The following is a 12,550-nucleotide window of genomic DNA, read 5'->3' as shown; positions in this document are numbered from 1 at the left end:
ATCCGTGTACGATTTATCGCAAGCGGATCATCGCCCGTGGACAGGCAGCCTAATTTATCCTCAGCGTGTAATATGTTATAAATACACATTACATGGTCGCTATACATATAATCTGTTACATCAGCATGTTCTGAACAACTAATTATGTGATTGCCAGGGCTACATATGCAAGTTTCTAATCTATTCTTCTATAACATGTTAGCATAGAGACACCTATGCTAGACACACCTGAACATACTCGGTTACTTTAGTACTACAGGACCATACAGCCAGGCTAAATATACACAGTTAGGTCACATTATTATGACCATCTCCTACTTTTGATGTCGGCAACCTGTAGCCCATGAAGGAAGTGACGAGGGCTGGCTTGGTGGCTATATAAGGTGTGCAATAGTCTGTCTGCTCACATATCACTCATTGTTGTCATGAGTAAAAGGGATGATTATTGGGCAAAAAGGGAGAATTATTGGCTTTCAGGCCAAAGAGGGCAGTTTTTTCTCAAACGGCGTGGTCTGTGAACTGTTTGCGTGCCGGTGAGGTGAAACTGTATTGTTAGCAGACGAATTACACCATTGGGAATAACCAACATGGAAACTGCAGGGCACCACTGCCATTGATATCAGAGGTGAACGTTGGCCACCTAGCCTAACAAAAAAGCTTCAATTTGCATGGCAGTTCGAAATTGGACCACAACTGATTGCCAAAGGGTCGTCTTCTCCGATGAGTCTTCTTTTCTGTTTCTGTTTCATCACATGGATGGACCTTGGCATGTAAGGCAAGAAGGATCAGCGAACAAACACCTTGCAAGCATAGCTAGAACACAAGCTAGTAGCAGCATCATTATGGTCTGGGTAATTTTTGGGTGGCATTTTCTGGGCTTTTTCATGCATGTGGAAGGCACTATGAACTGATTTGCTTATGAATCCATGTGTCACAGCTCGACAACCACGATAGGTCCGTAATATACGGGGCGCGATGTGGAAAGGATTGGCGGTATTGGGTCAGTCCGAGCCACGTTATGACACTTTTGTGGTTGTATGTTTGTTATCCCCTTGGCTTTTCCCGTAGTTGATAAAGGGTCATTGGCATATATGTTGAAATTCCTTGGCTGGCCAATCTAGTTGAAAGGGGGTTTATATATTTCTACCCGTTCTTAGAAGTGGCTGACTATTCTGTTAAGTCCGTGCTGATTGTTAATGTACCATGCCCAGCATGGATGCAAGACAGTGTTCACACGGGACTAATAAACTTCAGAAAGTCCCCTGTAAAACTCTAGAGGGGAGTTGAGGTTAGTAGCGTCAAGAAGCTGTTGTACCACCAGGGAAGCCGTTCTTAGTGAGTGCCAGGACCTAAGAGCCTGTGCAGGGGGAGGCAGCCCTGCAGCCAATTAAAAACTGGGGGCGAGCGCAGCCTGTCAAGCAGCTTGTATCTTGTCACTACCCACACTTCCGGTGGTGACAAGATACAATAATACCAACGGAGCAATGGCAGGAACAACACCAAGATTTAAATCAATACACCAACTACTTAATCTGATCTGAATGGCAGCAACTAGGGATAAAGGACTAGATCAACTTCTCCCACAAGAGATGAATACTATAATCAGCAACTTCTAAAAGTAGGGCTTGAAATATATAAACCTCCTCTCAACTAGATTTGCCAGCCAAGGAAAACAAACCACCAAGGAGAATTCCAACATACAACTCTAATGACCCTTTATCAATGACAGGTAGAACTCAAGGGAATAACAAACGTACAACCCTATATGTCACAACGTGGCTCGGACTGACCTTGTACCGCAGGTCCATTTCCACATTGCGTCCGTCGAGCTGTGACACCATAATTGCAGATCACGTATACCCATACATGCTGTTTGTTTTTAAAGGGGCAGATAGGATCTTCCCGAAATTGTTAGAACTATCCGATAGTGGTTGGAAGAGCACAACCAAGACTTTCGAGTTCTTCCTGTTCCCCCAATTACTCAGACTTGAACCTAATTTAGCATCTGTGGGACATCGTATTTGCTCTATGCACCCTATGTTGTCTCCTATACAGAGCACACTGAGAAGAGGGGATCCTGCTACCCTATCTCTTTTCAGCACACACTCAAAAGCAGCAGAAGTGTGGAGGACATTTACACAGCAGTACTCAGCAGTGCAGGTGGGAATCGAATACTGAAAGCTGAGTGGATCAGTGCGGGAAGCAGAGAAGAAGTGTCTGATAAGTGGAGAGGCACTCTGCTCTTGACTGATATTTAGGAACATTCCACAGTTTAACCGTTAACATGAAAAATTGAGTAACTTTCTAAATACTTTGCTTTGCTTATAATATTGCTTAATTACACAATGCTTTATTGGCTGTTCACACAATCAGGTATACTATATGCGGACTCCTAGTGGTCTCCTGTTACCAGACAGCAGTGCATTGTGGGAGCTCAGAAACTCTGTCTGGATAAAACAAAACCAACACAGTTTTTAGAAAGTATTGAAAGCAGCTATGTGTATGAATGAAGGTCACAGCATGAACAGATACAAAATGCAAAAAGTATTTGCTAGGTTACTTATCTTTTTTTTACATTCAAGCTATTTTGTAAATCAATAGAATTTTGTTTAACATTTTTAACTAAAATAACTAGATTGTTGCATAAAAATAAACAACTTATACTGAAGGCACAGCAGTACAAGTGGCTGTGCTATATAAGGAATTCCTGAAGCAGGGAGTTCACAAGGCTCTGTGTCACATGATGTGACATTAGTGTTCACCACAAGGAAAAGAAAAAGTAGAAGTGTAAACTGGAGAATTGTGTAATCTGAGCCTCATTCTGTTCAGAGATATTCTAGTAAATGATATTAATCACAGAACATAAATCTTGAGATCACGGGTCCTGTCTAATTAAATCACAGCAAAACAACCATAATGCCTACCATTGGGGTGAGACTAAACCATTAATCACACCAAAAGGTCCTCTGAATGAACCATGTATCAAGTAGGGAAATGTGCTGAGACAGGGAATGGTAAAGTGACATAAAGCTTGTAGGGCAATATAGGAGACAGTTGGAGGGTTAGCCACAGGGCTGTGGAGTCGGAGTCGGTAGAAATGTACCAACTCCAGTTTATACAGTTAGGAAATTTCTGGAATGTTCTATAAATATGTTCCATTCATCTAAGTCCCCATTTATCATAACCATTGAGAACTAGGATTTGGAATGTAGGATGCAGCTTGATTACGTTATCATAATGGTGATGAAAATCCTGATGTAACCATTTTAATACAGTAAATTTATCACTGAAAGAGCATGAGTCATATATGAAGATGTCAGGAGTTGGGAGTTAGAGTCTGGGAAAATTGACGAGTTGGAGGTTTGGCTTACCAACTCCACAGTCCTGGTTAGCCCTGACAAGTGGGGGCGTCCTTGTCAGGATGGCTACCCTACTTGTAGGCAGTGAGTGCTAGTTTGCACCTAGGGACAGGATATTTATTTGAATGGTCTTCCTATGCTAACCTTCATCCATAATGGAATGATTCTTAAGAATCAGTTAATACTACATCCCATTGGCTCTAACAGTATCATTTGTGGTGCATATTGTCTATGCTGCCCTTGTCCTGTATAATGAAATATCTGTGGATCCTACTTTTAACCCTGCATGACTAAGGTTGTATTATCTGGGAATTTTACTTGTACCCCTTTATAATTTATGTTATATTAAAGCCTAAGGGTTTCTGCTATCTGGTGATATTTGACGAAGAATTGCAGGCCGAATTCTGACATTTTTTATTCCACATCAAAATCTGCATGCTAAATATGCAGATTTTGGTGTGGATTCTTCTGCACGGTGGAATGTTCCACTGTGTCCTGAAATATTCTGTCAAGTGTGAAAGCACCCTTAGGGGAAGTAAATCATTGGCCTTCACATTTAAATTCACCGGGCACTGACCTTATAGCCCTGAAATTCGTATGCTTGAAATGTAATAGTGCATAAGTATATATTTACTCCTGCTACAACAGGATGCAACTATATGTCAGCTGGTTCCTGTTACCATGGACTTAGATTTTTTTTAAAATGTACTGTATTTTCCAGCTTATAAAATGATCTTTTAAGCCAGGAGAATCTTCTCCAAAATTCGCGGTCGTCTTATACGCCGGGTATAAGCTGTGAAAAAAACAAACAATACTCACTGCTGCAGGCTGTCGCTCCCTCCTCCTCGCCGACAGAGCATTGCTTTCTGGATGCGGGTTTTGAATGCCCCGCCTCCAGAAAGCTTATGCTCTGATTGGCTATCTCAGCACGGCGTCAGCCAATGAAAGCTGGCGCTGTGTTAGCCAATCACAGCCATTCAATGATGTCATTGAATATCTGTGATTGGCTAACGCAGCGCTGGCTTTCATTGGCTGATGCCTGCAGCAGCGCCGCGGGAGGTGAGTATTGATTTTTTTTTTCTACACCGTATTCCCGGCGTATGAGTCAACAGTTGGGGGGGTCGTCTTATATGCCCAGTCGTCTTATACGCCGGAAAATACAGTGTATGTCCGGATATTGTTTTTTGACAGGGCAGGAAAATGTGGCAGGCTTCACTTTGGCTTCATTCACATCTCATTTTTGGCTACATTGGAGGTATACATTGGTTGTATTCCCTAAAGTGCTATAAGCTGGCCAATGACTCCTTCTGTACAAAAAAAAGTTTACTTCACTGTATACTCTTTGGCATATGTTGGGTGTTCAGGAACCTACAGATATATCCGGAGTATACAATGAGTAATATTCGCACTGTATACCACTGATGTATTCAAATGTCAGTATGGATGGAAGGTAATAACTACATAAAAGTGAACAAAGCCTGGATGGGAACTACTGAACTGTTGACTTAGATCTGCCAAGAGATTTCAGAGATGGGAGAGAGCATATTATGGCAACAAAATTGTGCAAATAGTATACAACCGTGACTTTTCAGGGAGGCTTGAAATATAGTTACAATTCATAAAAAAAAGTCAATAGGAATGCTTTGGGGGCATGAAATGGGCAATAAAAACGCAACTCCTGCCTTTCTACAGCGCTTTTTCGGTCAGCCGAGTCACTTAGCCAGCAGGCTTGGTCCAGGTCCTTCCTGCTGCTTTCTCGACCCCCAGCAGGTTCCCGCAGTCTTGACCGCCCACACAGGATCACTTACTGGTTACGTGATTCATAAATCCCGCCTCCACAAAGCAATGGCTGTGCTTGAGTCCTCGAGCGTTGCATTGATTGGCTTAGCCAATTTATAAATCCCGCCACCACAACAAGATGGCTGTGATTGGTTCTTCAAGCGCTGCGGCTCAGCCATTCACAGCCATCGCTTTGTGGAGGCGGGATTTATGAATCCCGTAACCAGAAAGTGATCCTTTGAGGGCGGGCCTCTGGAAAGCAGTGGGAAAAGTTTGGACCGAGCCTGCTGGGTAAGTAAAATAAAAGACATTACCCGAAAATATGCCCTAGCGCCTCTTTTGGGGGCAAAAATAAATATAAGACCCGGTCTTATTTTGGGGGAAACACAGTATAATCCTCTAATATCGCCAATACAAAAAGTAAAAGTTGAATTAACTTATTACTAAACAGTCACAACATATTTTTGGCATTACCTTTTCTTTGCTGTGATTTAGGTGCATTTTGTGAACATTGAGGCAACAGAATATTAGAAAAAGGGAAAATCTATATACGCCAAGAGTGCAATACAATGATGAATGAGTATCCGGCAACTGATAATCAGTTCATCAAGGTGTGTATACCTTACCTGTGATTATAAACACGTTTTATAGCATTCCTGTGACTCACCCCTCCCTGCTTCCTTCTAACACAGTCATACAAGCTTTCACTCTCTGCTGCAGCCCTTACCAGACAGCGCCCAAGATGAGAGCAGCAGGTGATGAAGTAATCTGTATCTCTTGTACACGGTGCTGTGTTACATATGGAAGGCTCTCATCACATGGCTTCCATTTTTACAGAATTCATAGTAGAACCTTTACGATCCCCCCACCCCCCCATCCAATTTATAGGTCCATCAGGATTACTTTTGTTTACTGCATAGAATTATACTACAAGCCGCTCTTTTCCATTAAGGGAAGACCAAGATTTCTGTAGATTAGACAGATGACAGAAGAAAGAACCTCTATATCGCAAAATGACAAATTTTAGAAAATGCGTTAAATGAGTCATACATACATCTAATTGTATCAATGAAATGCAAGAAAAATATTCTCTAGCTACCTGTAGATTTCAGAAGCTATCTGATGTTACAGTAATTCATTTAATGGGACAAAAAGTTAACCCTAACGTAAAGCTGAAGAAGAACCGCCCAAAAATAGGACTGAGAGGCAAATCGTCCATATCTACGAAGAGACAGTTGGGACCCGCCGGTGCCAGTGGATGCACAATGTGTGAACTAAACTTTCATAGTCCGCCTCCGACTTCTCCATACATACTGCAGTACGACGTCCAGGCATGGGGTTTGGAAAGACGTTTTTAGAAATCGGTGTCCTTGGAGGATGTAATGGTGTTCGTGTAGCAGGTGATGGGGATTTCTGCTCTTCCACTACTGACTTGTATGAAGATAACCTAAAGTATCTTGCAGTGTGTCAGCTTTATACACCTGAATGCAAATACCTCAAGACATGGAAATACTGAGCTCGGTGAGACTAAAGCGTCTTGGTGCCAAGTGGATACAGGAATCCGGATGTCACGCTGGTTTTATGTCCGAGTACCAGCCTTTCTACGAATGAGCAGTGTGCCAGGGCAGGCGTACAGCCAGGCTTCTCGTCCTGCGGTGCCTGTAATGTGATCGCGCTTACAATTTTCTATGTAAGGAGATAACTACTACAGTAGTATGAGAGCGGTTACATAAAACCGCAGTGGCGTCCCTGTCTGGGGATTTAAAAAGTGAATTTCTTTTTTCTGCTCTCAGTTATACCTTTCTGGAAAGAATGGGTAACAACCAGCATGGCTGCCATTAGATCCGGTAAAAGTGGTTTACTTGCAAAATCTGAGCAGATACAGTATACAGCGATAACTCAGCAGGTAAATATACATTACACCATATACATCACTATGGCCACCCACACACGGCATAGCCAGATCCCGCATGCGGGAGCCTGCAGTGGAATCCGGCTCTGACCCCACGTACCGGTCTTCTTCCTTCATTATCTGTACTGCGGATAGTCCGGGCAGTGAGGTATTGGCATGCGCAGTACAGATTTTTTTTTCCAAATATTTATTTATCCCGCACATCGCTAGGCGATCCCGCGATACCCACAACCTATCCACAATGTCAATTGCGGACGGGCCATCCGTGCGGAATCCGCATTAAATGGAGCATGTTGTGATTTTTCCTCCAGGAGCGGAAATCTCAATTGATGCAGGAAGAAGCACTTTTCCATAGTATGTTACGAATGGTAATTGCTGTGGATCCGCGGTGCGGACGCCCCCCGTGGATTCCGCAATGCAAAGTCGTTTGTGTGCGCCGGCGTATGTTGGCGCCTAGGAAGGCTGAGGGATAACCGCAGTAAGTTATACTGGAGCTATACCGCTTGTCAGCAAGCTCTCAAAGAACTATCTAAAAGTTGGAGAGCGCAAACTAAGACTGACAGCCTTAAGGCTCACTCATACCAACGGACTTTGGCTGCGTATTATGTGCGAAATATGCAGTAAGCAGCAAATGCACATTTAATATGCGTATTCACTGCGTATTTTTTGCATCCATAAACTATAATGGTGCCTGAAACACACCAATATATGACATGCTGCAGTTTTTTCATGTAAATAATAAGCAGGAGCTGAATGGCCTAATGTAAATCAATGGGGTTTCAGCACTGCATTAAAAAAAATACGCACGGAATAAGCAGCCAAAATGCACTTTTGCAAGCCCTTAAAATGAGCCAAATTCATCACAGCAACTCATGTGTCAAATTATAAGACTGTCTAAGGCAGTGGTGGCGAACCTATGGCACGCGTGCCAGAGGCGGAACTCAGAGCCTTCCCAGCTGGCACTCGCCGCCATCGGCCGCTCACCATATTATTAAATACCGGCAGAGGTGCCGCAGCTCCCCTGCTGGTATTCACTCAGCAGCGCTGCTAGAGGCGCTGATCCCAGCACACACTGTGATGTCAGTGTGCAGCCGGGATCCTCCTTCCCCCTCCTCTGACATCTCCTACTTGGTTCCGCAAGAGCAGGGGAGGGGAGAAGGTGTCCGGCAGCATGTCACATTGTGCTCCTGGGATCAGTGGCAGCAACAGCACCAAGCAGAGGAGGTGGGGGGAGGGTCTCAGAGGGGGTGCTATTACTACAGGGGCCACTATGGGATGTCGCTATTACTACTGGGGGCCACTGTGGGATGTCACTATTAGTACTGGCTACTGTGGGATATCACTATTACTACTGGGGACGCTGTGAGGTGACACTATTACTACTGGCTGATGTGGGATGTCACTATTACTACTGGGGCCACTGTGGGATGTCACTATTACCACTGAGACCACTGTGTGGTGTCACTATTACTACTGGGGGGCCACTGTGGGATGTCATTATTAAGACTGGGGCCACGGTGCGGTGTCACTATTACCGCTGGAGCCGTTGTGCGGGGTCACTATAACCACTAAAGCCACTCTGGGGTGGGTCACTATTAGCACTGGGGCTGCTCTGGGGGGGGGTCACCCTTACTGCTGGGGCCACTCTGGGGGGGGGGGGGGGGGTGTCAATATCACTGCTGGGATATGTTCACATGAGGTGAAAATGCTGCAGAACGTCCTCAGCAGAAATTTCCGTGGCAAATTCCACAGCATTTCCGCATCCAATAGAAGTCAAAATCTGCACGCTGTCTATTTTGAAGCAACATTGTCCTTTTAAGAACGGCAGGGGTAAAAATCATACGTCATGATAAGCCCCGCCCCCTGTCATGTTGGCACTTTACAATAAATAAGTGGGTTTCGGGTTGCAGTTTTGGCACTCGGTCTCTAAAAGGTTCGCCATCACTGGTCTAAGGTATACCACCTATGCGTTTGCTTAATTTACACCAAAACTTGTGCCAAAATTTTGGTGCAATTTAGGCCATGCTCCTTTCACAAAGTCACGTCCCTTTTCAGAGGAGTTGGAAAAAGTGTCCGAAAGTGTCTAAAAAAACAAATAAATATGGCGCAAAGCATGTATGACTGTCTTCCGATACAATTTGCACCTGAAAATTATGCTATTTTGAATGGTATATCTGCCCCATTATATTTGACCATAAATACCTGCCAGATGCGTGCCCACCCAAACTACAAGAGGGGACAGAGGGAAAATGCTGAATGGAATCTGACTACCTGACCGAAGAGGACAGAATATTTTTCTATACAAATTTCCAAATGCTTTGTATATTACGGAGGCTGCTCTTCAGCTGGCCGTACATTTGGCCACGATGTGGCCGATCGACCGTCCATGGGATCTTTCGAAAAAACAATCCCAATAGCTAGAGTACAGATCAAAACCTGCCCCAAATGTATGGCCAGCTTAAAGGGGTTTTGTCATCAGGTTCAAACTGCCCGGACAACAGGCAGCATGATCCTGGGACAGGGATGCCCGCTGCTCCTGTGGGTGGTTTATGCTGCAGCGTTTCAGAATAAATACACTTGGAATTTAACTCAAAGCTGAACTCCAAGTTACTGAGTTGGGCTGCGCCAGGGAGAAAGTCATCGGTAATCAGCTTTGACTCAGAGCTCAGCTGGGAATCAAACTCAAGATGTACTTATTCTGTAACGCTGAAGCGTAAAACACAGGGGCAGCAGGCATCCCTATCTTGGGTGTATGCTGCCCATGGATTGGCAGCATGTCCCTGATGACAGAATCCCTTTAAGGCTGGTTTCACACGGGCGATCCCGATTTTACCTCCAGAAAATCATGGCAAAATCGCATCTCTGTTCCCCTGATTTTTCAGCATCGGCACTGCTTTTTCTCGAAAAAACATCGCTGCTGCTTGCGATTTTCTCTCGCAATTTTGCTGCAAATTTTTTGTGTCAATAGAACTTTCTAATGTTAAAAACACAACGCACGGAAATCACAAGTTCGTGCGTTGTGATGCGATAGAATGGAGGCTCCATAGGGAAAAATGGGTAATAAAAAAAAAAGAATCTCAAAACACAGAAAGATAGGGCATGCGGCGATTTTTTGTTTCTCGCAGCATCGCATGAGTGAAAACATCGCAAATGCGAAGGAAACCATTGAAAATGATTGGTTTCATTATGCCTGAGGAAGAACCCTGAGAGGTTCGCAAGCTCGCTGTAATATCATGTCTTTTTGTTAGCCATTAAAAGGTATCATATCTACAAGATTACTTGGTTTCTCGCTCTGAGAACAACCACACTTTGCTCTACTGGCGACACCGGACCAAACTTTTTCCATTATTTTTTGACTCTAGCATGCAGTTTCTCTATCAACCCTGCCCTTTCATATTCTCTACTTTCTCTGGTTCACAGGCTCTTCCTGTTATCCATCTCTTCTACCAGTTCTCTTCCCCCTGTTTTGTTTATCTTGGAGCTCCTATACATGTTATACACTCCTCACCTTGTCTTACTTTACCCTCAGGCTATTTCCTTCTATCCTTTCCTCTGTATCCTTAGACACCTTGACCACATCTCTTTCCTTTTCTTGTCTCTTCTTCGGTTCCCTTCCTAGTATTTTTCAGTTTGTTCCCCCATCCATTTCTTGTCTTCTCCCTGACCCCCCTCCCCTGCCCAGGTTATTATCCCTAATACCCTAACTATTATTGCTCTCCGGTTATACATCCGTTAGGCTGCTTTCACATCTGCAGTGGAACCTTCGGAGGTCGCAGATCCGGCACAAAATAGAAGAAGAAAAGGCTGCATGCAACGCTTTTCAACCGCCAAAATGCTGAACAGCCGAACGAAAGCTGAACGGACGCTATCATAGTCAATGGGGTCCGTTGGGTTCCATCATAAGACAGATCCATTCAGCCAGGGAATTCCCCTTTCTTGCTCCCATAACAGAGCAGAAAAGCGGAACCCCCGTCACAGATGTGAAAACAGCCTTTTATCTATACTTGAACTACCAAGATATTTGCCTACACTTATTGTGTTGTATTATGTATCGATTTGAGTTTTTTTTTCTTGCACTACTGATACAATTTATACATGTCCTGAATACATATGTATTCTTGATAAAGGGCAATCAGCCCAAAACGTTGCTCTATTGTTAACATCCTGAATGTTCAATAAAATACCTTTATTATTTGCACTAGTGTTTTGTATTGTCCATCTTTGGGTTTATCTTCCTCTTGTGATTATTGCTACATTGTGACTGCGCAGAACTCAGCATAGTCATGTTGTGCCCACTCCCTGACCGTGCTGCTGAGAGTACATGGCCTGCCCTCAGCTTGTGCCCACCAACAATGCCAGCTGATACCCAAGAACACTGAACCCCAAGCTAACCAGAAATGGATGCCAGCTCTGGAGAAGATCAGTGCCTGGCATGCAGAGAGTGCTGCACCTGCTGCCACATCTATTGTGTGACCTTGAGGACGAGTGTACTAGTTAGTAAAGTGCAAGCTCTGCGGACAAGGACAGCAGCGCACTCACCTAGGTCTGACTGCTCCATAGAGGACGCCTGGCTGCTCACCAGCACTGCCCCGAAGCCCTCGTCATTCTCGATGCCCGCGATCTCGCTCTCTTGCTGGGCCAGGAACGCGGCGGCCGGGTCCTCTTCAGTCTCTGCGGCAGCTCCGCTCTCCGAGGAGGAGAAGAAGCCGAAGTCGTCCGACATATCTCCTTCCTTCCCGCAGCGCTGTGTGTGCTCTGATGACCGGGCAGCTCAGAGATCAGGGCAGATCCTAGCAGGAGGTGCTCGCCATTCCCAGGGTACAATGAGCGGCACCCAGCCCTGTGCCTGCTGCTGCACTCTAGAGGCAGGACCAGGCGGTGACATCACAGCATCGCGGCTGCCGTGCCCCACTGCACCGCAAGGTGTCGCTGTCCTAGCAGCATATTATCGTGCTGTGTCATGTCCATTGCAGACGGCCTAGCACAGTGCTCACTGGGATCAAAGAGCTGTCCGTGGAATCAATGCCAGGGCCTCCAGAAGCACAGACTTCGGGCCCTGGGCCTCCTGCCCACGGACGGATATTTGCTGCGGAATCCGTGGTGGGCGCCCGCTGTTCCGCAGCTAATAGCACTCATTGCATGTTATGGGAAATTGATTCTTCCTTGCACACTTGCGAAAACCAATTGCGTTTTTCGAAAGCATGGGAAAAATTGCAGCAAACTCCTTTTTTTTTCCGCGGATTCCGCACTGACGGCTTCCGTTGAAGTCAATGGAAGCAATCCGTTCTACGACCCTTCCGCAATCACGCAGGAAAAACAGTAGTTTCAAGAAATAAAATCTGTACTGCGCATGTCTGATGGCTCGCAGTGCGGACCATCCGCAGGACAGATGAAAACTGAAAGTAAAGATACGCGCGGACGCCGCTGCTCCCAGCCAGCCCTACTGTGTGCAGGCGGCCTTAGACCAAACAATTAGGATCGTGCAAATCTGAAAGAGAAT

The 12,550-nt window shown here is 45.0% G+C and overlaps 1 protein-coding gene across 1 annotated transcript in view; it reads right to left on the bottom strand.

Moving 5' to 3' along the window:
• Positions 1-11,915, bottom strand: part of CLTB (clathrin light chain B) — a 29,155-nt gene extending 17,240 nt beyond the window's left edge. Inside the window, exon 1 of the mRNA XM_066591350.1 lies at positions 11,590-11,915. Coding sequence (XP_066447447.1) covers positions 11,590-11,773 — 184 coding nt within the window. The 5' untranslated portion in view covers positions 11,774-11,915. The remainder of the gene's footprint in view (positions 1-11,589) is intronic.
• Positions 11,916-12,550: the final 635 nt, after the last annotated feature.

This window comes from Eleutherodactylus coqui, chromosome 2 (assembly GCF_035609145.1).
Source record: "Eleutherodactylus coqui strain aEleCoq1 chromosome 2, aEleCoq1.hap1, whole genome shotgun sequence".
In the NCBI taxonomy this organism is placed as follows: domain Eukaryota; kingdom Metazoa; phylum Chordata; class Amphibia; order Anura; family Eleutherodactylidae; genus Eleutherodactylus; species Eleutherodactylus coqui.
This window is presented reverse-complemented; position numbering and strand designations above follow the sequence as displayed.